The sequence below is a fragment of the Panthera pardus genome, unplaced genomic scaffold (assembly GCF_024362965.1).
Source record: "Panthera pardus isolate Hobbes unplaced genomic scaffold, ASM2436296v1 HiC_scaffold_18, whole genome shotgun sequence".
Classification (NCBI taxonomy): domain Eukaryota; kingdom Metazoa; phylum Chordata; class Mammalia; order Carnivora; family Felidae; genus Panthera; species Panthera pardus.
In genome coordinates this window covers 6,710,517-6,732,216 of record NW_026526743.1, presented here as the reverse complement: position 1 = coordinate 6,732,216, position 21,700 = coordinate 6,710,517, and the positions used below count along the sequence as shown (strand labels likewise).

Sequence of the window (21,700 nt, the reverse complement as noted above, 5' to 3'; positions counted from 1 at the left end):
ATTGAGAAACCCACCCAAACTGGGCAGCAGGGAGCCAGGAAGTCTGTGCAGGAGCTTCCGCTTGCCGAGCGGGTGGAGGCGCAGGGAGTGACGTCCCCAGATAGCACGGCTCCGTGCCCTTTGCCCTGTGGGGCTCTGCCCCCCACTGGAGGCTGCTTCACCCGTGATCTACTCACAGAGAAGTCACAGACAAACCCAAACTGAAGCACCTTCTATAACATACCTGGCCAGGACTCTTCAGAAGCGTCCCACTCAAGAAAGAGGAAGACGGTTCAGCTTAAAGCGGATTAAGGAGACAGGACAAGTGATGTAACGTGTGATTCTGGATTGGCTACTGGGTCAGAAAAGAATTTCGGTGGTTTTCTTTTGCGCTGTAAAGGACATTACCATTGATAAAACTTCAACGTCTGTAGATTAGATGTGAGATCCTAGCATCGTCAGTATTATTTTCTGGATTTTGGTCATTGTACTGTGGTTATGTTAGCGAATACCATCACCTCCGGGCAAATCCTACACATATATTTGGAGAACCGGAGGTTTTGAGGTTACGCTCAGACTACCGGACTACCAGAAGTACTTTCCCTGAGACACACCAGAAGGGACTCTTAAATACCGAGAACAAACTGAGGGTTGCTGGAGGGGTGTTGGGGAAGGGGGGGATGGGCTGAATGTGCAAGGGGGCATTAAGACCACTGGTTGGGATGAGCACTGGGTGTTATATGTAAGTGATGAATCACTAAATTCTATTCCTGAAAATCATTACACTGTATGTCAACTAACTTGGATGTTAAATTTTTTTTAATGTTTATTTATTTTTGAGAGAGAGAGAGAGACAGAGTGTGAGCGGGGAAGGGGTAGACAGAGGAGGAGGCACAGAATCCGAAGCAGGTTCCAGGCTCTGAGCTGTCAGCACAGAACCAGACGTGGGGCTTGAATTCACGAACCGTGAGATCATGACCTGAGCCGAAGTCGGATGCTTAACCACCTGAGCCACCCAGGGGCCCAGGATGTAAATTTCTTAAAAATAAAAAAAAGAAGTATTTTCCCTGATCCCACAGGGAGAAATACACAGATTTTATGAGGATACACGCACACATGTGTATGTATGTGGGGGGGGGGGTGTATCCCTGCGGTGGACAGGCTCTTAGGGTAACTGCCCCCCCCCCCAACATGATTCCCACCTCCTGGTGTTCACACCTGCCCCTGGATTGCTGCACTGAGGCCTCAGCTCCTCTCTGGCCATCCCGGCCACTGGGATGTCTGCACAGGACAGCTCACAGCTCCTCTCGGCGAGGCAGGGCAAGGGCCAGCACGACAGATGCCGATCAGTAGCCTGACCACAGAACCGGCTGTTCCGTCAGCTTGGCTGCATTGTTTTTGCTGGAAGTGAGTAGCTAGGTCCAGCCCTCTCTCAGAGGGTAAGAAGGACGTGAACAGGGGGAGGTGGGGATCGTTGGGGTCCGTGCTGGAAGGTGCCAACCGGAGTCCGTTCATCCCAAACGTACCCTTCGGCTGTTGTGGTCTGATGTGGTAACAGAAAGAAAACTAACTGTACTTCTAAGGCTTTGGGCCGTCTTTAATGCCTTTCCACTCCCTCCCTTGGCATCGCTGGCATCGGGGGCACGATCATTCGCTGTTCTGTGGACGGGGAACGGCATCCCTGGGCTCCCCACGTACCTCAAATGTCACATTTTTTTAACGTTAAGGTATTCGTATCTTGATTACCGAGCTTTTTGGTGCCAGCAAGGAACACACAGCTGCCACTCACCGCGCCGGACGATAACTCACCCACCACCATACCATCCTAGGAGGTAGTCAAGTTATTCTGCACATTCTACGGTGGGAGAAACCGAGGCTCGGACAGGCGACTGCGGGTGGGCACGGTCCCGCAGGGAACCATGAACTTGATCCTGTCCGGCTGACAGCTTTCCCAGGGGTGTACAGTTCGGCACCGTGGCCGTCATTGGCTCTCCTGCCGCGGCGACTGCAGAGGGAGCGGATTCCTCCCTCAGCAGTTCCCAGTGACATGCACAAGGCAGGTGTCTGATGGCCCCGTGCCCCTGCCGGCCGATGGGCCAGGTGTGCACCTGCAGCCGGGTCCACTGTGCCTGAGAGGAGGCAAGAGCCACGAGGGATCCCTACCGGATGGTGTGGACGTATCGGCCATTGGTCCTTGAGCAATACTGCCATCTAGGGGGCGCTGCGCGCACGACAACCTTGGTCTTGAGGCTCACACGGCCAACACTGCCACCTAGAGGGTGCCGTGGGCACGAGTGCCAGCACTGGTGGGTCTTGGACCTGTGGGGTCCACACTACCACCTAGACGGTGACGTGGGCATGGCAGTCAACATTCCTTGGCCAACACTGCCACCTAGAGGGTGACGTGGGCGTGGCAGCCAGAATTCCTTGGCAAACACTGCCACCTAGAGGGTGCTGCAGACAGAGCAGCCAGCCTTGGTCTGGCTGCTGCATCCAAGGTGATTCAGCCTCCCGCGTGCTTTTGACACCTGCTCCCAAAGGTTATTCTGGGAGGGGCTGTCCCCTCACTGAGGAGAGGAACCACCGGACAGCTCCAAGCCCACCAGGCGGGCACTTTCAGCCCAAAGCCTCTGGGCTACCTCCTCATCCTCAGCTTCAGGGGCTGGAGGCTTCTCTTTGAATCCATCAAAGTACTTTCCAGAAACGCCCTCCAGTTCCTCTGCCACGGCCAGGTACGTGCTGGGCTGGGCTGCCAGCTGGGGGCTCTTGACCAGCAGCCAGAAGATGGGCCCTGCAAGGAGCCCACAGGGCATTCAGTCCACACACGTTCTGGGAGGAGGACACAAACAGCCCAACGCCTCCACCACGATGCCCAGGGCCCACAGAGGCCAGAAGTCGGACCGCAGGCCCACACGGCCCACCTCCAGGCCTTTGCCTCCGAGGTTCCCTCCACCAGGGGTTCCCTTCCCCGGCACTGCCCAGCCACCTTTGGGCCAGAGACCAGCCCCAAAGCTGCCTCCCCCAGCAAGCCTCTCCAGCTTTCCCCAAGAACACGGGAGCTCTCCCTCCTCTCCTTGAGCTCTGAGTCCTTACCCTACCTCCTCTTGCTTAAAATAACTTTTATTTATGAAATGTCTCCAGCGCCAGCCTCAACTTAGAATCCTTGATATCCGGCACCCACCCACGAAATGTTTTTCAGGACTAGCTCTAAAGTTCTAATTATTCAGCCTAAAGCTGGGTCAGACCCTCTGCCAGTTAAGGGCCATCTCATCCTCCCGACCGTGAGGAGCGTGCTGTTATGGCCCTCGCTTTGTCGTTAAGGAAACAGGCTCCGGGAGGGGAGGATGCCTCCCTGGGTGGCAAAGCTCATTTGGGGTGAAGCTGAGCCACCCCAGGCACAACCAGGAGTCCGCTCCATGGTCTCCTTCTCTGAGACCCGGTTTTCTCATCGAGCAGGATCTGGCCTGTTTCCTGGGGCTATTTCCAAGGATGGCAGGCTGGATCCACATGTACCAGTAACTCGTTCTCAGTACCCCGGAAGATACGAGGGAGGGGGCAGAGCCAAGCCCCGGAGAGAGTCTCTGGGCATGAGATACTCTCTGAAGGAGTAAAGAGATCGCCCTTCACCAAGGTGGGTGGGCACCGTGCAATTAGTTGAAGGTGCAAACGGAACAAAAAGCTGGAGGAAGAGCCAATTCTGCCCTCTCTCTGCTTGAGCTGGGACATCCGTCTCCTGCCCTCAGACACCAGGGCCCCTGGCCTTCGGGCTGGGACTGACACCAGGGCTCCCCTGGTTGACAGGCCTCTGGGTTTGGACCGGCATACACCACCACCTCTCCTGGGCCTCCAGCAGACAGAGGGCAGATCACGGGGACTTCTCAGCCTCCGTAAATGCACGAGCCGATCCCTCAAGACAGGTCTCTCCGAGCATCTGCATATATCTTATTCTGTTTCTCTGCAGGGTCTGACTGATACGCTGAAGGGAGCTGGGCCCCAGGCGGGGCGGGCAGGGGTTCGGCTAAGGGCCCGCAGGCCAGGAGGGGGCTTACCGAGCGTGAAGCTGGAGAAGGCAGAGCTGTGCATGCCCGTGTGTCTGCCCAGCTCCGTCCTGGCCACGCCGGGGTGCAGAGCGTTGACAGTCACACCCGTGCCTGACGGGAGAGGGAAGGAGAGGGACGAGGGGGTGAGCAGACACCAGGTTCACGCCCCACCTGGAAGGCTGATGCCGCCCGCCCTCGGCTCCAGGGCCATCCCATTCCGCGTCCTCCCCTTGAATCCACATCACCCCCCCCTTGCTCGGAAACTTCCACAGCAAGTGGTTTCATCTTGCAAAGCAGCTCTGTCACGTAACTGCCTAGAACAGGGCCTCCCGAACCTGAACGTACGTGAAAATCCCCCGGAGGGCCTGAGAGCCCCCAGCTGCCGGGCTCCACCCCCACCCCCCACCCCTGAGAAATCTGAGGCGGTGGCTCGGGGTGGGGCCTGAGAGGCTAGTTACAGCCAGCTCCTGGCTGAATGGACGTGGCTGGTCCACGAATGCTCTCTGAGAAGCAAGGGCACAGGGCGGACCTTCCGACTTCGGCCCCCTGGACGCTGAGGTCAGATCGTTCTTCATCCTGTCCGTGGCAGGCTGGGCGGCTGCATGCCAGCAGCAACGCTCCCCCCACCTCCACTGCCCCAACGGTCTTCAGATACTGCCGAATGTCTCCAGGGGTGCCGACTCACCCACGGTTGAGGACCGCTAGCCCAGAGCACCAAAGGCTTAGGTGCCGGTGCAGGAGGAGCCGGGGAGAATGCCACGACGGACCAGTGACGTCTGCTTCGGGCACCGGTGAACATGGTGCCGTGCGTGTCCCGCCTCCACCTACTCTGTTCTGGGACCCGTGCTTGACCTCCCATGGGCCCAGCATCACAGGAGGACTGTTCCAGGCGCAGAGCTAGAGGAAGAGAGAGGCCGGCGAGGCTCGCCACACACGTACCCTGCAGCCGCCGGCTCAGCTCCTTGGTAAACAGGACGACGGCCAGCTTGCTCTGGCAATAAGCCGCTTTAGTGTCGTACGTCCTCTTCTCCCAGTTCAAGTCATCAAAGTCCATGTGACCTGCGACGTGGGCCAAGGACGAGAGGTTGATGATCCGCGAAGGGGCCGAGGCTTTCAGTGTGTCCAGCAGCAAGTTCGTCAAGAGAAAGTGACCTGGATGCAGGACAACAAAAAGGCAATTTTCCCTGAATTCTTACCTGGCACATAGGACCATACTGAAAACATTACCTTGTGTGACCCTCCCAGGAACCCGTGGCTCTGGACAGGGGCCAGATCCATCCCCCAGGGGACCTCTGGCAACACCTAGAGGTTGTGGTCGTCACAACTGCAGAGAGAGGTGCTCTGGCCATCAGGTGGGTGGAGGCCAGCCAGGCACGCTCCTAAATAAATGTCCTATAGTGAGCAGGGCGGCCCCGCAGGAAAGAAAGATCCAGCCCAACATCAAGCTCTGCACGAATCCTATGAGGTCGGTTGGGGGACGGACCGCCTTCCATCTCCCCAAATCCTTCCTCCATTTCTCCTTCAGCAATAGAATTTTCAGCCCGGCCCAGGGCTGCCCGGTGAAGGACTACATTTCCCAGACTTCCTTGCACCAGCATCGGTCATGTGACTGGGCCCCAGCCAATAGGACACGGAGTGATAGTTACGTGAGTTACGACCCTCCAAGACCTCGGCATGTGGTCTTATTTGGAGAGAGGGGTCTTCGCAGAGGCAATCAAGTGAAAATGAGGTCATGAGGGTGGGCCCTAATCCAGTGACTGGCACCTGCCCAGTACCTAGTTCCTCCTCACCCTTGCTAAGGGAACCCCTGTTGCATTCAGGGTGACAACAGGTGGACAGAGTAACTGAAGGACAGACAGACTGGAGGACAGACAAGGGGTCAAAAGGCCGAGACGGATGATGGATCTGAAGGACTGGCAGAGCACCTGGCTGTCAGCAGGCAACTCCCTGAGCTGCTGGTAACCCCACAAGCGGCCGCCCAGCTGCCCTTGAGAGTGAGGAGGACCCACAGAGGATCCCATTCACATCCCAGGCCGACGTGGACCCCACGGAGCCCGCAGCCTGAGGCCTCACCCAGGTGGTTAACGCCAAACTGCATCTCGAAGCCGTCCTCGGTGGTCCAGTGGGGGCACCGCATCACAGCCGCGTTGTTGATCAGGATGTGCACGCGCTCTTTCTCTGGAGGACAGGGGTGAGGGCAAACGCGTCAGTCCCACGCCTGCGTGAAGCACGAGCGCAGCTGGGGGGACAGCACCCCCTGCCCTGGGCTGACCACTGTCCCCCAGACATTCACGCCCAGCCGGAGTCTGGGAACACAGCCTGATTTTGCAAAGAGTCTTTGCAAAAGTTATCCAGTTAAGATAAGGTCATCTTGGGGCCCTAAACCAACAGGACTCAGACAGCAACCCGCGGGGGGAATGTGCTGTGGGGACGGAGGCAGAAACTGAGCGATGCGCCTGCGAGGACCGAGGGCCACCTCCAGAATCTGGAAGACGCAGGAGGGGCTGTCCTGTCTCAAGAACAGTGCCGCCCTGCTGACACCTCGATCCTGGACTTCTGGCCTCCACAACTGTGAAGAAACTGCGGCCTCAAACCAGTTTGCTATATTCTGAAAACAGACACGCCCCACCTGCAGCTCAGAGACGTTTTCTGAAAAGGGAAGAGGCCACATCTGCAGGGGCCTCGGGGCCTGAAACTGGGGGGGTTACTCGTGGGAATCCCAGCTCAGCAGGCAGCCGATTCCCAGCCCTGCCTCTCCACAGGCACAAGCGGCCGTCCCTCCCTGGGCCTGTTTCCTTGTCTGTAAAATGGGACGAATAACAGCACCCTCCTCCCTGTATCAGTCAGCTAGGGCCGTGTAACAACGGTCCACGGAAACATACTGCGTCCCAGCTCTGGAGGCGGCGAGTCCGGGATCAGCGGGTCTCAGGATTGTCTCCTTTTGAGGACCGTGAGGGACAATCTGTTCCTGGCTCTCTCCCCAGCCCGTAAACAACTGTCCGCCTTCTGTCTCTTCCCTCGGCATCTGTCTGTTGTCCCCACCTCCCTCTCTATGAGGACTCCAGTCATACCAGAGTAGGGTCTACCCTGCTGCCCTCACTTTCACTTGGATACCTCCGTACAGACCCTGTCTCCAAATAAGGTCACAGTCTGAGGTCCTGGGGGCTGTGATCCCAACACATCTTCTTTTGAGGGGACACAGTGGAACCCACAACACTCTCAAAGTGGTTTTTAGGTTCAGTAGAAACAACAGACTAGTTATCCAGCACCTTTTAAACAGAACCTCTATTTCGTTCTTTATCTGATGGTGGATGGGGTAGCACAGAACTACCTGGAACCATCAGATGAAGGTTCAAATCCCCTGGCTCTACCCTGGCCAAGGCACACAGCTTTGCTCTGATTCATTTCCCCCTCTAAAAAGGGAAAACACTAGAACCTGCTGGGTAGAACAGGGGAGAAAAAGCACCACATGTATGACATGCTCCGATTATATCAAAAAGGCCCAGGGCAGGTATATATATCTGCTTGCTTCAGAAACGCACTAACAGGGGCGCCTGGGTGGCTCAGTGGGTCGAGCGTCCGACTTCGGCTCAGATCATGATCTCATGGTTTGTGGGTTCGAGCCCCACATCCGGCACTGTGCTGACAGCTTGGAGCCTGGAGCCTGCCTCGGATTCTGTGTCTCCCTCTCTCAAAAATAAACATTAAAAATTAAAAAAAAAAAAAAAAAAAGCACAGTCTCCAGAAGGACACCCAAGAAGGGGTGCACCGAATACGTCTGAGGAAGAAGGTGTCTGGGAGCTAGCGGCAGGGAGATGGTTGGCTGTATCCCCGTTTGTACTTTCTGAACGTTTCCTCCCGTAAATGTCATTCCTGTTCCCAAACATAAGGACGTAAACCAGTTCTGAGGACATCGGGTGGGAAGCAAGACGAGAGAGTCACGAGTGTGATGCGGTGCAGAAAAATGTCAGCCTAGTCCCCGGATGTGCAGAAACACCCAGCAAAGAGAGCGTGAGGGCCGGGTACCCTGTGCTGTGCCCATCGTCGCGGCCGTGGCCCCACACAGGACCCCGCGCAGAGCCTGGATCCGACTCCTCGCTGCGTCCCGGGCGTCACCCGCCACCCCAGAGAGCCAGGGAGCCTCAGGAACCCGTGGAGAGTCGGCACCATTGCCCTTCACCAGGCTAACTCATCCCTCATCCCCCGGTACTTCCAACCTCATCCGGGCCTCTGCGTCTGGGGGATCTGATGCCGAAGGAGTTCGTTTTCTGAAGGGCAAGCTTCTCCTGTAAAGGACCAGACTGAACACTTTTGGCTCTGCAGGCCATACCGTCTGTCTCTACTGAACTCCGCCGTCGCGGGACTAACGCGGCCACAGATGATACGTAAACTAACGGGCACGACTGTGTGCCAATAAAACTTTATTTACAGGCACTGATATCTGACCTCCATACAATGTCCGCATATCCAGAAAGATCACTCTTTTGAGTTCTTCCAACCATTTACGTAAACGGTTGACACGTAAAATACGTTAACATGACCAGAAGAGATAAAAAGCGTATCATCTTCGCCCGCAGACGTCTGCCCCTGTCCGAAAACACGGGCCACGGTCTACCAACACCCCACGGTAGCCCTAGGATTTGGCTGGTTTAACTCACTCCTCAAAGCCTGGCCACCCCACCGCGCCCCTCAAGGCCGGCGTCCTCCCTCCTACCTTCGGTGATCTTCGCCGCGAACTCTCGGATGGACTTGAGGGAGGCCAAGTCCAGGTGCCGGGCGCTGACGTGGTGATTAAGGGTCTCCCTGCGAATGTCCCTTGCTGCTGCTTCACACTTCTCCATGTCCCGACAGGCCAGAATGATGTTGCCTCCTGGAAGCCCAGGACAGGATCAAGAATATATTTTTTTTAATCTTTTTTTTTTTTTATGTTTATTTATTTTTGAAAGAGAGAGAGCATGAGTGGGGGAGGGGCAGAGAGAGGGAGACACAGAATCCTAAGCAGGCTGCGGGCCCCGAGCTGTCAGCACAGGGCCCGACGCGGGGACTGAACTCACGAACCTCAAGATCATGACCTGAGCCAAAGTCGGACGCTCAACCGACTGAGCCACCCAGGCACCCGAGATAAAGAATAGTTTTTAAATCCTCCCCTCGGGGGACGCCTCAGTGGCTCGGTCGGTTAAGTGTCCAACTCTTGATTTCAGCTCAGATGATGATCTCCCGTCACGGTTCATGGGTTTGAGCCCCCACATCAGACCCTATGCTGACACTTCAGAGCCTGCTCTGGATTCTCTCTCTCCCCATCTCTCTCTGCCCCTCCCCTGCGTGCACACATACTCCCTCTCAAAATAAATAAAGATAAAAAAAAAAAAAGGATAAGTGGGTAACCTGTGTGTTGTGTGGATTAAATCTCAATACGGCCATAAAAAAAAAATTAGAAAAATGACAAGAACCAGGGATTGAAGAAGGACAAGCAGCCACGGTGCAGACCACGTGGATGTGTGTGGCTTACCCGCCCGCCCCTGGGCCCCGCTGTCCCTCACACGCTCCACAAGGGAACTCATGGGACGCGGATCCGTTCATCCTCTGCTGCCTCGGGACCTCAGGACCACGGTGGGAGTGTCCACCCTCTCCTGGGGGGGGGCACGTGCCCCCTCCTTGGGGAAACCCCAGGGCCGGTGGGGGGGGGGGGGGCTGCCCATCACGGCCCCCACCGCTCTCACCTCAGGGGTGGACAGGGGTAGACCCCACTCCGGCCTGGCCCGCCAGGACCCATTCCCCAGCCACCCCAGCCCGTCAAGCCCACAGAAAGTTTGCGATCTCCCGCAGCCCTCAAGCCTGCCCCGCCACAGCCTTCCGGCCCCCACCAGCGGTGGCTCTGGTCCTCCAGCAGCTCAGACGCAAATCCCTGACTCCTCCTTTTCTGGTGCCTGACCTGACAGGAAGTCCACTGATTGTAACTTGGAAGGAGACCTTCACGTGCTGAGCGGGGCAGTCCTCCCGCCCGGAAGTCCGCCAGGACCCCAGTCCGACCAGGAGAAAAACTGACCAGACCCAGATCGAGGGGCCTCCTACAAAACGCCCGACCAGTAAGCCTGGAAGAGCCTGAAGCCAGATCCTCACCCCCAGCCTCTGACCCAGGCCCCAAGCCAGCCATCAGGACGGAGTCGACTACCGTAAGGGAGCTCAAGGCCGGCACCAAGAGAAAAGCCAACACCAGAAACCGCTGGGTGTCCACAGCCTCCTCGGAGACCCAGAGTCTCCCTCACCGCGTTCAGAGAGGAGAACCTTTCCGGCCTAAGCCGACATGACTTTGGACCTGGACAACCAGATGGCCTTAGCGTCCGCCAGGAACGCACACCCTCCAGCACCAGACCTCACACCCCAAGCCTCGGGCAGGGAAAGCAGGTGCCCGCTGGGGCCTCACCTCTTTTGGCCAGCTCCAAGGCGGTCTGCTTCCCGATGCCCGTGTTGGCGCCGGTCACAATGACGGTCTTCCCGAGAATGGTGGCCTTGCTGGGACAGGACCCTCCGGCAACATAGTCTCTGAAAGCGAGAAGCCACGTAGTCAGTTCTGTCCATCTGCACCCTTTGCTGCAGGTGCCGACATGAGCTTGTGTTCCCCAAACCGAAAGACGGAAAGGACATCTGGTGACTGCATGGGGGCCACTGTGACGTCACAGGTAAAGAAAGGGCTCAGCAGGGCCAGGTGTGGGGGAGCCTCTACGACAATCAGTACTTCATGAAGACCCGCTGTGTTCGTTTCCTGTGGCCGCTGGAACCAGTCACCACAAGCTCGGGGGGTTTAAACTCTGCTGGATCTAGGGCTCTGCAGGCAGGCGCCCGAAACAGGTCTCACTGGGATAAGGGCAGGGTGTTGGCAGAGCTGTGTTCCTTCCAGAGGCTCTAGGGGAGAGGCCGGTCCATGCCTCTTCCAGCTTCTAGAGGTGCCCACTGGCTCCTGGCCCCTCCGGCTCCTGGCCCCTCCTGTCCCCAAAGTCAGCCGTACAGTGTCTTCAAGTCCCTGACTCGGAAGGACCATTGTGATTGCGGTGGAGCTACCTGGACAACCCCCCCATCTCAAGGTCCTTGACTCAATGGCATCTGCAGAGTCCCCTTTGACAGGTAAAGGACCATATTCCCAGGCTCTGAGCATTAGGACGTGCCCATCTTTGGGGGGCAGGGGGACCCTTATTCTTTACCCATATCCCACAGAAGCCAAATACTGGAAACTGAATGTCACCAGTGGGGGACTGGCCAAACAATGCCATCTCCATATGAGAGAAGGGAGCTGTACAAGACGGAAACCACCAGCCACCTGGGACTAAGTTTTTATTTAAATTAAAAATAAGGGCACCTCTGGGGCACCCAGGTGGCTCAATGGGTTGAGCGTCCAACTTTGGCTCAGGTCATGATCTCACGGTTCGTGGGTTCGAGCCCCACGTCGGGCTCTGTGCTGACAGCTCAGAGCCTGGAGCCTGCTTCGGATTCTGTGTCTCCGTCTCTCTCTGCCCCTCCCCTGCTCGCACCCTGTCTCTCAAAAATAAAGATTAAAAAACATTTAAAAAAAAAAAAAATAGGGGCGCCAGGCTGGGTCAGTTGGAAAAGCAAGCGACTCTTGATCTTGGGGTCGTGAATTCAAGCCCCACGTTGGGTGTAGCAATTACTTAAACAAATAAACTTTTTAAAAATAATGAAGAATAAATAGCCATACTTTTCCAATCACTTTCAGGCCTCCCAGCCAATCTCTTGTATTGTATAACTGTAATAAAATGATATATTGCTGGGGCGCCTGGGTGGCTCAGTCAGTTGAGCGTCCGACTCAATTTTGGCTCTGGTCCTGATCTCACGGTCTTGAGATCAAGCCCCTCCACTGGCTCTGTGCTGAGCGTGGAGCCTGCTTAGGGTCCTCTCTCCTTCCCGCTGCCCCTCCCCTACTCCTGCACCTCTCCCTCTCAAAAATAAACAAACCTTTTTTTTTTTTTTAATTACATATTGCTGGGCACCTAGGTGGCTCGATCATTAAGCGTCTGACTTCAGCTCAGATCATGATCTCATAGTTTGTGAGTTTGAGTCCCCGCCCGCATGGCATGGGCTCCAGGCCCTCTTGGGATGAACACGAGCCCCACTTTGGGTGAGCCCTGCTTCTCTCTCCTCTCTCTCTCTGCCCCTTGCTCACTTCGACCCCCTCTCTCTCCCTCTCTCTGAAAAAAAGGAATTATATATTACTAATTCTTTTCTTTTTAATTGCGGTAAGAACACTTAACGTGATTTCCACCCTCTTAACAAGTTCTTGAGTGTACAATATAACACCATATTGTTAATTACAGGCACGATGCAACTATACTTTAAGTGCTATCTATCATAACGAACAGCACAAATATAAAACACTTCCATCAGCATCGAAAGCTCTCCGAGGCAGCGCTGCTATGGAATACTGGGTTCGCTGGGTTTTCTGTGGGGTTTTTTAGTGAGTTCGCCCAGGAGAGACAAGTATATAATCCATGCAGTTCAATCTGGTCATGCACTGTGTTGGGCAATTCAGTTTGCGTCTCCGATTTCGGATAAGAGAGCTTAAGGTGGCACACATTTTCCTTGCACCAGGGCCAGCACATGACTACGGAGACCATTCAATAAGTGTCAGCAGGACGGATTCAATAATCGATGACAAGCACGGAAGCAATTAGACCAGCAGGTTCACGAGGACCCGGATCCGCCCCCTTCCCCGGAGTGACCTTGGGCTGTGACCTGCCCACGGGGGGCTACCTAGGTTTGCCCCCCAACACTGTCTGGGGGCGGGGCTGGTCGGGTGAGCTGGAGGAGTCCTAGGCCGGCGACCACCAAGCAACCTCTCCCCAGCCTTCCCCCCTCGCGGCTGCCGGCGGCCCACCAGCAGAGCGCACTCACCGGAGCAGCACGGCGCCACCCGCCACCGTGCCCAGCACGGAGAGCGGCAGGAGGTAGCGGTTCATGCCGGGTAGGAGCGGGGGTCGGATGCGGAGCCCCGCCTCCCTCCCCCAGATCCGCCGCTGGGTCGCCCCTGGGACCGCTCAGCCCGCGACCCACGTGGGGAAGGCCTGGCCGTCTGGGACTCAGGCTTCCGGGAAGAGGCGGGGCGTCTCGGGAGCGGGGCTTCCAGGGGCGGGGCTTCCCCGGCGGGACCTATGAGAATGGGCCCTGGCGCCGCTGCGGCTGGGAATGGTAGTTTCCGGGGCGGTGGGCGTGGCCGTGGCCTAGGGGCGGGGCATGAGGGGCTGGGCCAGTGCGCGGGTCCAATGAACTCAAATTTGCTCAGCTACCAGGCGCGGCGGGGTTCTTCTGTAACATGAGGGTTACGATCCTGCTGCTGCGGTTTCTGCCACCGCTTCCAGGCTGTCCTCCTCTGTGTGTCTTTCAGATATGTCAGCCTGTTTCCCACCTAAAATGCGTGTTCACCAGTAGTACCTTCCTCACAGACATTATGAGAGAATTTGAGAACTGCAGTGCTTAGAAACTAGGATTTAGTACCTTGGGGGTTCCCAAACCCCTGGGGTCCTTGAGGAAGGAGTAGATCAAGGCGTGGACTCCTGGTCTGACCGAGGAGGGGGTAGGGACTGGATTCCAAGTTCTGAAGGAGAAGCGTCCGGGGATCAGAATTCCCCAGGTCTGAGCGAGGAGGTGGTGGGGGTCTGGACCCCTGGGTCTGAAGGAGGAGGGGCTGTGGGCCTGGACTTCTGGGTCTGAGGGAGGAAGAGCCAGGGCCTGGACTCCTGGTTTGAGGGAGGTGGGGATGAGGGTCAGAACTCTTGGGTCTGAGGCAGTCTAGGGATCTAGACTGCTGGGTCTGAGGGAAGAGGGGCTGGAGGCTTGGACCCCTGGATAATTTATTGTAAATTCATACAATGGGTCGTTATTGCATAAAAAGAATGAACCGCTGGCAGTTGCCGCAACACGGATGAAGGACAAAAGCATCATTCTGAATGTAAGAAGCCAGACACCAGATTGCATGCCGTGTGACCGCAGTTAGAGGCATTCCAGGGAAGGCAAGACTATAGGGGAAGACAGGATCTGCGGGGCCAGGGGTGGAGGCAGTGATCACCAGAAAGGGAACTTCTTCCGGTTTTGGAAATAGTCTCTGTGGCAACCCTATTGGCGGTTATACGCATGACTACATACATTTGTGAAATGTTACCAGCACGTTCACTTAAAAATAGTGAATTTTATTGCATGTAAATCGTCCCACAATAAAGCTGACTGAAAGAAAAACTGAAAATTGGTTTACAACTTGGTTTTGGAAATTACTTGACCGCAAGTAACTCATTTGATTTATGATTAGATCGCATTTGTCTGCAATCAACAGACATGCTTGAGAATTCTTAGGAGGTGAGAAAAATCTGGCTGATAAATTGTTTCCAAATGTCCCAAGAGATTTTTGAATATTGGATTGGACGACAAATCTGATGTAACGTTTTGTAGGTATAGAATGAAATGTATTCACTTTGGGTCTGTAGCTTTTGTAGTTTGGAGCTAATGATTTTTCCCCCTTGGGGTGATGTTGCTCATTTCTGTAGTGCCCTGAAAACTGTGAGTTCCATGTGCCCTCTTAGACACAGGGCACCCAAAGGGAACACAACAGCCCTGGGTCCAGGATCTGTGATTGGAGACTCAGCCTAGGAATGTGGAAAAAGTTCCCAGAGGAGGGGAAACCCAAATAGGGTTTTGAAGGATGCATAGGAGTTTGGCAAGTGAAACAAGTGAAGAAGGGCAACCAGATAGGTGTAACAGCATATATAAAGTCTAAGAGTCATGAGGCAAGTTGTTTGGAGAGAGATGCACGTTTGGGATGACAGGAGGTTGGCTTGAAGGGAGAGGCAGCTGTCAAGAGATGTGGCTAAAGGGAAATTTTAAAAGAAAAAGTAAATAATAATACCAGCAACTATTTATTGAGTACCTACTATGTGTATTTAATCTACACAACCCACCAACGAATAGGTTTGTAGGGCAAGAATAGGGATGTGGCAAAGGTGGCTGAGTCTGGTGAAAAGCCTCTCCCCTTTCTGAGACTGTGGGAACTTGGGGCTCCTGGGCCATGAAGGGAACAAGGCGTGGGAAAGGGGAAGGTGCCATTGAGGCTGTGCTAAGGAACCCCAGACCCTGACCTACACAGATCTTGCGTCAAATTCCTGGTCTCCTTCTTAGATGTGTGCCTTGAGCAGTGACTTTCCTTCTCCCAATTTCTGGCTCCTCTTACCCACCACATGGCAAAGAGTTCACATCCTTCATATATAAAGAGCTCTTATGAATCTGCAACAAGGAGAGGGGAGCATAGGCAAAGGGTATGAGGGGCAGTTTGCAAAGAAGTAAAGTCAACACACACGCGAAACTACTCGGCCTTCCTAGGAAGCAAACAAATGCTCATTAGGATAATTACAAAATGATATTTTCCACCTATCAGATTGGCAAGATCGAGACAATGCTCATGCCCGGTGTTGGCAGGGATGTGGTTAAACACACAGTCACACCCGCTGACGGAAGTTTCAATTAGGACGACCTGCCCGAAAGCCGTTCAGCGATACATGGCACAAACGTTTGTGCATATCTCTGAGCCGGTCATTCCTCCCGTAGGAATTTGTGCTAAGACAGAATTAGTCATTTGGAAAGAAAGATCCACAGGAAAATGTTCCTCACAGCCCTGTCTCTGTGTAGTAACAAAATGCCGGAAGCAAGTAAAAGCAACCTCAAGGCCTGTCAGTAGTAGAGTGGTCCTGCTCTCTACTAGTCCTTCTTCTGTATTCCTTTCAGCAATTTTTTAATGAGCACCTACTGTGTCCCAGACATTGAACTACACCCTGGGGAAGCCAGCAACAAAACAGACAAGGTCGCTGCCCTCACAGACCTCCTGACGCTGACAGTGAAATTAATTCATCTGTGTGTGTCTCCGGACAGACTCTGAGTTCAGCTTTATCAGGCTCAAATGTTTAAGAACACCCATGACTTCCTGGGGGCGCCTGGGTGGCTCAGTCGGTCAAGCCTCCGACTTCGGCTTAGGTCATGATCTCGTTGTGGAGCATGAGTTTGAGTCCTGCATCAGGCTCTGTGCTGACAGCTCAGAGCCTGAAGCCTGTCAGATTCTGTGTCTCCCTCTCTCTCTCTGCCCCTCCCTGCTCACTGTCTGTCTCTCTCTGTCTCTCTCAAAAATAAACATTAAAAAAAGAAGAAGAAGAAACCCATGACTTACTTACTTAACCACCAGTATGGGGAGCTGAGAGGGCAGGCTGATTATCTCTCTCTGTTTTTAAGTTTATATACCAATGTGCATATTTTTAGAGTTTAAAAAAAAAAGTATAATATTCTGTGTAGGATCTTTGCCAGGCAATGTGACGGCTGATTTCACTGTTTTTCACTTTCTGTTCATCTGTCTTTTCTCGTTGTTCTTGGATAATGGTTTCTTCCTTGTGAAAGCATCCCATGTGGAGTATTGGGAGGGCAGTGGCTAAGAGCATGGGCACAGCAATCCACGTGGCCAGTGATGGATGAGTAGATGAACAAAATCTGGTATACACGTGCAGTATTATCCGGCCGTGAAGACGCCATGCTACGTGCAGTAAGCCAGTCCCAAAAACCCAAATGCCATATGATTCCACTTATGTGAGGTCCCTAGAGGAGACAAAATCATAGAGGCAGAAAGTAGGACAGTGGATGCGGGAGGCTGGGAAGTAGAGGGAAATGGGGAGTCTGTGTATAGTGGGTGCAGAATTTCGGTTTTGCAAGATGAGAAGCGTTCTGGAGACGGATGGCGGGATGGTTGCACAGCAGCGTGAATGTACTTAACGCCCCTGAACTATGCACTTAAAAATGGTTAAGATAGTAAATTTTATGTCATGTGTATTTTTCCATAATTAAAATTAAAAAAAAAAAAGAGGAGGTCCCAAGAGGAGGAGAGAGAAGATGAGCACTGTGTGTTCAGATGCTGGTGCTCTCAAATTTCTTTGGTTTTTGTTGTTGTTGTTGTTTGGTTTTTTTTGGTTTTGGTTTTTGAGAGGGGGGAGGGGCAGAGACAGGGGGAAAGAGAGAGAATCCCACCAAGCAGGCTCGTGTTGTCAGCACAGAGCTCGATGCAGGGTTTGAACTCGTGGACTGTGAGCTCATGACATGAGCCAAAGTTGGATGCTTAAGCAACTGAGCCACCCAGGCGTCCCTGGTTCTCTCAGCTCTGAATACAGCATTTCCTGTCTGAGCCTTTTTCTCCTCTTATGTAAACTGGGCTCCTAATAGCATCTACCTCAAGGGCAGGGTTTTCTGCAAAGGACAAATAATAAATAATTTCATCCTCATGGGCCGTATGGTCCCTATTGCAACTATTCTGCCATTATAGCAGGAAAGGCACTGTAGACAAGGTGCACACAAATGAGCATAGCTGTGTTCTAATAAAACTTTATTTATAGAAACAAGCAGTGGGCCATGGTTTCCCAGCTCATTAGAGTCTGGAAGGATGACATCAAGTAAATCACAAGGACCTAACACACAGTAAGTGCCAGAACATTGCTGCCTGCTAATGTTGTTATTACACAGAAAATAATACATGCAAATTCCTTCCCCTGAGGACCTCCCACCTGGTTCCCAGACACACCCACGGTGTTTAGAAACTCTCTTTGGGGGATCGTTGTTGAGGTTTGTAAATTCTTGATAAGCATTGGGTGCTGTCCCGGGTGCTGTCCCAGGTGCTGAGAGACTTCTCCCACAAAGCCCTTTGCTTTCCCTATGGGGGTGGGGTGGCCCAAATTCATTCTCTCTCTCAATCTCTGTCTCCTGTTTTTAGGAAATACATGTAAAGTTTTTAGGCGTATAAGGACATCAGGGCTGCAAAGCACTTTTAAATAGTTCAGAAAAAGCGTGGGAGAGAAAGAGAAGGAGAGAGAGAGACAGGAGAAGGATAAAGCAAAAATGTTTATGTTCACTGTTAATGTCTGGGTAGTAGCTGCTAACAGGTACAGGGTTTTATCTGGGGGCAATACAATGGTTTTTTTCCAGTTTTCATTTATTTTTAAGAGAGAGAGAGACCACAAGCAGGAGAGGGGCAGAGGGAGAGGGAGAGAGAGAATCCCAGGCAGACTTTGCACTGTTAGCACAGAACCCAACATGGGGCTTGATCTCACGAACCACGGAGATTGACTCGAGCCAAAAGCAAGAGCTGGACTTTAACCGACTGAGCCACCCAGATGCCCCAAGGAGCAATAAAATATTTTGGAACTAGATGGAGGTGATGGTGGCCCCACACTGAGAAAGCACGAAATGCTACTGGGTTGTTCACTTTAAGATGGTTAATTTTATGTCAATTAAAAAAAAAAAAAAGAAAAGAAACTTGGTCAAAACACTTGTATAGCACCCTCAGTCTCTCTGGTCCTTACAGTGACCCTGGGAACCCACGATCTACCCTCATCATCCCTCTGTCTTCACGTTCCACCCCTCTGCCCTCACCCGCTCCGCCCCAGATATGCTGACCTTGCTGATGCACACCAGACAAGCCCCTGCCTCAGGACCTTTGCACTGGCTGTTGCCCCTGCCTGGAAACCCTTCCCCTGGCATCTCCACACCTCACTCCCTCCCTTGAGTGAGGACCTCAGCGAGGCCTTCCCCAACCACACTATGACTTTTCAGTAGTATCCCCAGAGCACCTCCTGGGCCCTCCCCGGCCCCCTCCCCTGCCTTACTTTCCTTCACAGTACTATCACCACTGACATTCTAAACAGGTGACTTTTTATTTTGTTTTCCACCAGAATATAAACTCCACAAAGCAGGTTTGGGGCTGTTGAGTTCCCTGGTCCCTAGAATGGCTCCTGGTGTAGATGCTTGATAAACATTTGTTGGATGAATGAATGAATGTCTCTGATACACGAGCGGTCACTGGGGGCTCCGAGCGAGGTGGGGGGTGGTGCGGGGCGCTGAGGCTGTTGGTTGCTTTGGATGTCAGAACAGAATGTAGAGCCAGCTGCCGAGCTGTTCCTGGTTCCCGCGTGTCACCTGGGTCATTCAGCTATAGGTTCATGGCTCCTCTATCTCTTTTTCCTGGAGGCTGAGCCTTGAGCCCTGTTCTAAGCATTTTACTTGTCCTCAAACCTCACTCCCCACTGGCCTTTATGGCAGGTACTAGGACTCAACGCTTGTTTTTCAGGAGGAAACCCAAATAGACTGCAAATCACCTGCCCCACCCCAGGATCTAAAATCTAAACTCAAATCGTCTGAGTCCTTTCCTGGTCGCTGCCCACCCCCACCCCCAGGCCAAGCCCCTTCCCGCCAGCCTGGGAGCCAAGCTCCCCCCCTCCTCCCCACCGTTTCAGAAGACTGACCCGCCCTCCATCCTTCCCAAAGAATAAACAGCCCCACCACCAGCCTCCCTCCCCCACCCTCCTCCTCCGTGGGGCCCAGGCGGGTTCTCAGACCCACCCTCTGTGCCACACGAGGGTGGACCCATCTCCGGGGATGTGCAGGGAAAAACCTAGCCCCTCGCTCTGCACACTTAGGGCAGCCCCGAGTTGGTGTCACCTCCCCAACCAGACCCAGGCTTGGGGCAACCCCATCCGTGGTGGAGTTTGGCCACCCTCTCGTTTGCTGCTGTCACAGTCGTCACCATGACCAGGACTCCACTGTCACACGCTCTGGCCAGACGCACCCCCTACAGGCCTGACCCACCAGCCTCCCCAGGGTATTCCCTCTGCACATTCCTGACTCATTCTCGAAATTCAGGTCAAACCCCAGCGGCCTCTTCCTCCAGGAGGCCATCCCTGACTACGCCCCCCCCCCCACCCATAGAGTGACCACACCTGCCTGCCCGAAGTCACTCCATCTCGTCACCTTTGTTTTCTTTCCTCCACGGCACTTCCCACGATCTGAGAGTCTGTTCACGTGTGTGCCTCCCTGTTTATCTCCTGTCTCCCGCCACGCCCACTGACACAAGGGCAGGGGCTTTGTCTGGCCAGCACTCAGAACTCTCTTGGCACAAAGTAGGTCCTTAAGTATTTGCTACTCCGTGACTCTGGCACATTGCGTCTACCAGTGTCAACACTTAGAATGTCATCCCTTGCCGCACTGTCCTAGGAAAACTCCTATTCATCCTTCAGAACCCCGTGCAGCCATCAGTTAACCAGGAAAGGCTTCTTTCACTGGCTCACACATCCACTATGAGGCTGAAATGAGGGCCCCCTCAGCGGACACGCAGAGCCCTGTGCCACCTTCACTAGTGCACGTGACAGCACAGTCTCATCCCCCAATTAGACTCTCTTCTTCAGGGCAGAGAGTGGGGCACAGATTGGGTCTCAGGAACCATTAACCGAACAAATAAGTCAATTAACACATATGTAAATAAACACAGCTCCCACCTTATTTATATCTGCCAAAAACCTGCTGTCGCCTCACATTTCCTGTGACTTTGTCCCCCCAAGAACGCTCTGTCCTAGGAATTCATCCGCAAACCCTACAGTTGGGGCGTGGAGGTGGGCAAGTGTGTAAGGAGGGGAGGTCGAGGAGAGAGATGGGGTGCTTTTAGATATGACGCTGGGGGAGCTTAGCTGATCAAGCCCCAGTGGGGAATTCTCTGTGGCGCCTGGGCCCCCCCGCCCCCACAACCCAGAGAATCAATCCAGTCCCCGGTGACGGAGCTACCCCGGTTTGGGGACACAAGCAAACTCTGACCCACAGAGTCTTTCCAGCTCACTTCACAAAAGGCGCTGACCCTGGGGACGGGCGAGGGTTTGGAACGGGTTCCTAGTGACTGGTTCCCTTGGTGAGTCTCCAGGGTTCACTGCCTCCGCCCAGGACTTACTGAGTCAGACTGCGCAGGGGTGGGAGCCTCCACTGGTATTTGGAAGCACTTGCTCTGGTTTGAAGAGAGGGAGGGGCCTCATTTGCGGCCGGAGAAGGAGGAAGGAGGCGCTGGACCCAGAACTAGGGTGGAGGCTCTGGTTTCGGTCTCAACTTCTCACCTGCTGCTCCAGACCTCGGAGCACCTGGAGGCAGGGACTGGGGCACCTGTGCCGAGCCCTGCCCTCCTCCCTCAGACCCCAGCCCCTCCTCCCTCAGACCAGGAGTCCAGACCCCCAGCCCCCATCCTCCCTCAAACCCAGGAGTCCAGACCCCCATTCCCTCCTCCCTCAGACCCAGCAGTCCAGACCCCCAGTCCCTCCTCCCTCAGACCCAGGAGTCCAGACCCCCAGTCCCTCTTCCATCAGACCCAGAAGTCCAGACCCCCAGTCCCTCCTCCCTCAGACCCAGGTGTCCTGGCCCCCAGCCCCCTCCTCCCTCAGACCCAGAAGTCCAGACCCCCAGTCCCTCCTCCCTCAGACTAGGAGTCCTGGCCGCCAGCCCCCTCCTCCCTCAGACCCAGCAGTCCAGACCCTCAGACCCTCCTCCCTCAGACCCAGGAGTCCAGACCCCCAGTCCCTCCTCCCTCAGACCCAGCAGTCCAGACCCCCAGCTCCCTCCTCCCTCAGACCCAGGAGTCCTGACCCCAGTCCCTCCTCCCTCAGACCCAGGTGTCCTGGCCGCCAGCCCCCTCCTCCCTCAGACCCAGCAGTCCAGACCCCCAGTCCCTCCTCCCTCAGACCCAGGAGTCCTGGCCGCCAGCCCCCTCCTCCCTCAGACCCAGCAGTCCAGACCCCCAGTCCCTCCTCCCTCAGACCCAGGAGTCCAGGCCCCCAGCCCCTCCTCCC

General features: G+C 54.5%; 1 protein-coding gene across 1 annotated transcript; it reads right to left on the bottom strand.

Annotated features, from left to right (window-relative positions):
• Positions 1-780: 780 nt before the first annotated feature.
• On the bottom strand, positions 781-13,116 carry RDH13 (retinol dehydrogenase 13). The gene is made up of 8 exons (XM_019437815.2): positions 12,924-13,116; positions 10,444-10,562; positions 8,734-8,889; positions 6,093-6,197; positions 4,959-5,171; positions 4,029-4,130; positions 2,372-2,770; positions 781-2,251 (listed from the first exon to the last, which is right to left on the bottom strand). The coding sequence occupies exons 1-7, from the start codon at positions 12,986-12,988 to the stop codon at positions 2,544-2,546; spliced, it is 987 nt and encodes a 328-aa protein (XP_019293360.2). The 5' UTR covers positions 12,989-13,116; the 3' UTR covers positions 781-2,251; positions 2,372-2,543.
• Between the last annotated feature and the right edge of the window lie 8,584 nt (positions 13,117-21,700).

Bases quoted from the DNA above. Each gene is read 5' to 3' on its own strand.
- RDH13 (XM_019437815.2), bottom strand. From the start codon at position 12,988: ATGAACCGCTACCTCCTGCCGCTCTCCGTGCTGGGCACGGTGGCGGGT. The intron at 10,563-12,923 runs GTGAGTGCGCTC...TCTCGCTTTCAG, and splicing joins GGTGGCGCCGTGCTGCTCCG to AGACTATGTTGCCGGAGGGT. The intron at 5,172-6,092 runs GTGAGGCCTCAG...TCCTGCATCCAG, and splicing joins GTTTGGCGTTAACCACCTGG to GTCACTTTCTCTTGACGAAC.